This window comes from Aplysia californica, unplaced genomic scaffold (genome assembly GCF_000002075.1).
Source record: "Aplysia californica isolate F4 #8 unplaced genomic scaffold, AplCal3.0 scaffold01104, whole genome shotgun sequence".
NCBI lineage: Eukaryota > Metazoa > Mollusca > Gastropoda > Aplysiida > Aplysiidae > Aplysia > Aplysia californica.
The window spans coordinates 4,061-10,113 of record NW_004798374.1 but is presented as its reverse complement, the minus strand read 5'-3'; the positions used below and the strand labels follow the sequence as shown (position 1 = coordinate 10,113).

Below are 6,053 nucleotides of genomic sequence, written 5' to 3'. Positions count from 1 at the left end.
ACAGGGAGCTGACCCCCGTGACCCCGACGTGATAAGGCGCCCGGCGGGGAACCCCCCGCGGTAACTAAAGTTCCACTGCCGGTGCGCCGCGTGTGAAGCACACATCCAGAGTTGGATATCGAGATTCTAGATCTGGAAGTAGATGAAGCAGCTGTCTCTCACACACACAACGAAGCACTAACCGAAACGGAAGTAGTCCCCAGTAAAATATGAAATGGCTAATGGCAAAGTGAAAACGCATGAGAGCTTCGATTTACAGGAAAAACCGTCAATCTTGAAAAAACAAAAGGTAATTTCTGCAACTTCGAAACATATTTTTGGAGATTTTTTGGGCACCCACGTAAAAAATGTATACTGACCCCACAAACGAGCTTAGCTCCATTATAATAAGATGATGATTATTATTATTACTATCATCATTATTATTAGTTTTTTAAACATATTTTAAAATAATTTTTGTCGTTAAAAACTGGAGAAAAAAATGTTACTACTTATAACTATTACTACTACCCATCATCATCATCCAGTGCCAGATCTGCGACAGACATCGGCGATCATGGTTCTCCATTCATTCCTTTGCTCGGATGCTCTCAAAAAAGCTACGTTTCCCTGATCTTTCCCTGTCACCCATTTGTTTAGGTTCCATAAGTATGTTGTTCTGGGCCTACCCCTGCCTCGTTTGCCTTCAATTTTGCCAGTGAGAGCTAGATGTTCAAGACCCTTAAATGTCTATTCAGATGTTCCCAAAACTGCATTTGTCGTTTCCTGATTGTTTTTAACATTGAGCGTCCCACGTGGGCTTCATCAAGCACTACCTCATTAAACTCATTTGATTTCTTTTCCTTCTACTTCTACGATACTCTTAGTCTTAGCAGTCTCCTAAGAAACCACATTACTTCTACGATACTCTTAGCAATCTCCTAAGAAACCACATTTCTGTAGCTTCTATTTTATTTTCACTGTCCTTGGTGATTGTCCAGCATTACTACTACATGTACTACTATAATATTAATATTATTATTATTGATATTAAAATTCTTATTTTTAACATATCCAATGATACCATTATTATTATTTTTACTATTATTACTACAATTATTTTTATTATTTCTATTTCTATTACTATATTATTATTACCCCCCCCCCTCCACATATACAACAACACAAAACCAGGGTACATGAACACACATGACATATATATATATATATACAACACAAAACCAGGGTACATGAACACACATGATACAACAACACAAAACCAGGGTACATGAACACACATGATATATATACAACAACACAAAACCAGGGTACATGAACACACATGACATATATATATACAACACAAAACCAGGGTACATGAACACACATGACATATATATATACAACACAAAACCAGGGTACATGAACACACATGACATATATATATATATATACAACACAAAACCAGGGTACATGAACACACATGATACAACAACACAAAACCAGGGTACATGAACACACATGATATATATACAACACAAAACCAGGGTACATGAACACACATGACATATATATATACAACACAAAACCAGGGTACATGAACACACATGACATATATATATACAACACAAAACCAGGGTACATGAACACACATGACATATATATATACAACACAAAACCAGGGTACATGAACACACATGACATATATATATACAACACAAAACCAGGGTACATGAACACACATGACCTACGACAACAAAAAACAATTGACAAACCAACGGCACATTCCACTGAACTCAGTCAAAGGCGGCGTCGTTTTTTTTATCACATCAATGTTATTTATTAGAATATATACATGTCTCACCTTAGCAAGAGTTGATAATATGATTCTCTTAATAAACAAAATCAAAAGTTTATGATGGTAGACGGCTACACTGTGTGTCTAGCAACCAAAGTTAGAATGAAACATGGAAGGAAAAGACAAACCCATTATATCTATTATATAGCTATAGATCTTCCAATCAATTGTAATCAACCAAATCAGAATGCATCAGAACGGTCATGAACTCGGTAAATAACTCAAACTACACTCACAGAATATTGACAACATAACAAAACAATACTGCACCAGAAATAAACAACCAAGTGGTGTCCATCGCTGACCACTCGTGGTTCGGTCAACAGAAGGGCGTTGTCAGCATCACCCCAGCCACCCAGCCAAACCACACAAGCAATCACAGATGCGATACAACCTCAAACAAAAACAGTAACAGTACTGGGGGAAAAAAAAGATTAACAGTACTGGAAAAAATAATTGAAAAACAGAACTGTAAAAAAACCAAAACAACCTAGAAAGTAATAGAAGTAGAAGTGGTGGGTCACTCTGCTCTGAGCGACATTGTCCCATAAAGTGACAGTTCTCATTCATAAACAATCCCATGGTCCCATCAACTGACAGTTCTCGTACACATTGTCCCATCAACTGACAGTTCTCATACACATTGTCCCATCAACTGACGGTTCTCGTACACATTGTCCCATCAACTGACAGTTCTCAAGAAACAATACCATCGTCCCATCAACTGACAGTTCTCAAGAAACAATACCATCGTCCCATCAACTGACAGTTCTCAAGAAACAATACCATCGTCCCATCAACTGACAGTTCTCAAGAAACAATACCATCGTCCCATCAACTGACAGTTCTCAAGAAACAATACCATCGTCCCATCAACTGACAGTTCTCAAGAAACAATACCATCGTCCCATCAACTGACAGTTCTCAAGAAACAATACCATCGTCCCATCAACTGACAGTTCTCAAGAAACAATACCATCGTCCCATCAACTGACAGTTCTCAAGAAACAATACCATCGTCCCATCAACTGACAGTTCTCAAGAAACAATACCATCGTCCCATCAACTGACAGGGGAAAGCAGCTACAGCAGATGGTACATCTCGAAGCACACGAGACAGGAGTGGGAACTGGGTCAAACGAGGGGACACCACACAGGACCACAGGATACAGGGAGACGACACAGGACCACAGGATACAGGGACACGACACAGGACACAGGATACAGGGAGACGACAAAGGACACAGGATACAGGGACACGACACAGGACCACAGGATACAGGGACACGACATGTCACACAGGACCACAGGATACAGGGAGACGACACAGGACCACAGGATACAGGGACACGACACAGGACCACAGGATACAGGGACACGACACAGGACCACAGGATACAGGGACACGACATGTCACACAGGACCACAGGATACAGGGACACGACACAGGACCACAGGATACAGGGAGATGACATGTCACACAGGACCACAGGATACAGGGAGACGACATGTCACACAGGACCACAGGATACAGAGGGACGACATGTCACACAGGACCACAGGATACAGGGAGACGACATGTTACACAGGACCACAGGATATAGGGACACGACATGTCGCACAGGACCACAGGATACAGAAAGACGACACAGGACCACAGGATACAGGGAGACGACATGTCACACAGGACATAGGATACAGGGAGACGACACAGGACCACAGGATACAGGGAGACGACATGTCACACAGGACCACAGGATACAGGGAGACGACATGTCACACAGGACCACAGGATACAGGGAGACGACATGTCACACAGGACCACAGGATACAGGGACACGACATGTCGCACAGGACACAGGATACAGGGACACGACATGTCACACAGGACCACAGGATACAGGGACACGACATGTCACACAGGACACAGGATACATCAGGTACACAGGGCACAAGTCAGCTAGAGAACGACATGGCTGCACACACCGCTAGAGAACGACATGACTGCACACACAGGTAGAGAACGACATGACTGCACACACAGGTAGAGAACGACATGACTGCACACATAGCTAGAGAACGACATGACTGCACACACAGCTAGAGAACGACATGACTGCACACACAGCTAGAGAACGACATGACAGCACACACAGGTAGAGAACGACATGACTGCACACACAGGTAGAGAATGACATGACTGCACACACAGCTAGAGAACGACATGACTGCACACACAGGAACCAAACAATGCTGGACACTGAAGCAACCAGCCATCATGACTGGGCTCAAACTTTTCCTTGTAAGTCTACAATTGTGACAAACACTTTCTGACAGGACAAAACCTGACAGTTCTAGCTGAGAGCCCGTGACACTCACTGTCAAATCTGTGGACAATGTGACACTCACTGTCAAATCTGTGGACAATGTGACACTGACTGTCAAATCTGTGGACAATGTGACACTCACTGTCAAATCTGTGGACAATGTGACACTCACTGTCAAATCTGTGGACAATGTGACACTGACTGTCAAATCTGTGGACAATGTGACACTCACTGTCAAATCTGTGGACAATGTGACACTGACTGTCAAATCTGTGGACAATGTGACACTGACTGTCAAATCTGTGGACAATGTGACACTCACTGTCAAATCTGTGGACAATGTGACACTGACTGTCAAATCTGTGGACAAACCCTGACAGGACAACTGCTCCATCGCTCACTTCAGGCCTCCAGTCTCGGTACCAACAACCCCACCCAGGACCACAAAGATGAACTAAGCAAAAAGCAACAGCAACAACAAACCCTCCAACTGATGCCGGGAAAAGATGTGAGTCATGTTGTGCTCCGCTGACCACCGGCCACTGGCTCCTCCGCCAAAGGTCAAGGTCAGAGAATCTACCACTAGTGACACAACCTGGTTCTACGACAGGCACACGCAGAGAGTGGTCTACACACAGCGCTACACACAGCGCAGTCTACACACAGCGCTACACACATCACAGTCTACACATAGCGCTACACACAGCGCAGTCTACACACAGCGCTACACACATCACAGTCTACACATAGCGCTACACACATCACAGTCTACACACAGCGCTACACACAGCGCAGTCTACACACAGCGCTACACACATCACAGTCTACACACAGCGCTACACACAGCGCAGTCTACACACAGAGCTACACACATCACTGTCTACACACCACTCTGTTCTGGCCACACCCAACACAGTACACAGTACACAGTACACAGTAGCACTTTGAGGAAAAAAGCGTAAGAAGAAAAATCTACATCCATTGCAAATAAATTGTGGTGGTGGTGGTGGTGTATTGAGCAGGATGCTCTAAAAATAAAAACTTGGGATTACACTGCCCCACACAGACAACAAGACTCCAGTAAGACAAAACTCTAAAGACAGACAAAACACAAGACGCCAGACAGACAAAACACAAGACTACAGTAAGACAAAAGACAAGACTCCACAAGACAGCCAAAACACAAGACTCCACAAGACAGACAAAAGACAAGACTCCACAAGACAGCCAAAACACAAGACTCCACAAGACAGACAAAACACAAGACTCCACAAGACAGACAAAACACAAGACTCCACAAGACAGACAAAACACAAGACTCCACAAGACAGACAAAACACAAGACTCCACAAGACAGCCAAAACACAAGACTCCACAAGACAGCCACTACCAGCAGACCACAGCCATGTCTCCCATCACGGGCCATGTCTCCCATCACGGGCCACACACGCACAAAAGGCAACACATACAAGTTTGCCGCTGGGACTATAAATAGCGCGTGAGAGAAAAGGAAAGCAACATTAGTCATGTGACCAAGCATGTGGTGAACGAAGCCACGGAAACAAAAAAACCCAAACCAACCAAACAAAACAAGCCAACCAATTCCTGACCAGTCAGCAAGCAAGCCAGACTAAATCCAGAAACACCTTCCCCAAACCATGGAGAGCAAGACAAGAAGTGAAAGAGTGACACACAATGTACTCACAGGGACACACAATGTACTCACAGTGACACACCATGTACTCACAGTGACACACAATGTACTCACAGTGACACACAATGTACTCACAGTGACACACCATGTACTCACAGGGACACACAATGTACTCACAGGGACACACAATGTACTCACAGTGACACACAATGTACTCACAGGGACACACAATGTA

At 43.8% G+C, this 6,053-nt stretch overlaps 1 protein-coding gene across 1 annotated transcript; it reads right to left on the bottom strand.

Annotated features, from left to right (window-relative positions):
• Positions 1–1,793: 1,793 nt before the first annotated feature.
• LOC106013670 lies at positions 1,794–4,571 on the bottom strand. The gene is made up of 2 exons (XM_035973289.1): positions 4,525–4,571; positions 1,794–4,434 (listed from the first exon to the last, which is right to left on the bottom strand). The coding sequence occupies exons 1-2, from the start codon at positions 4,556–4,558 to the stop codon at positions 3,938–3,940; spliced, it is 531 nt and encodes a 176-aa protein (XP_035829182.1). The 5' UTR covers positions 4,559–4,571; the 3' UTR covers positions 1,794–3,937.
• Positions 4,572–6,053: the final 1,482 nt, after the last annotated feature.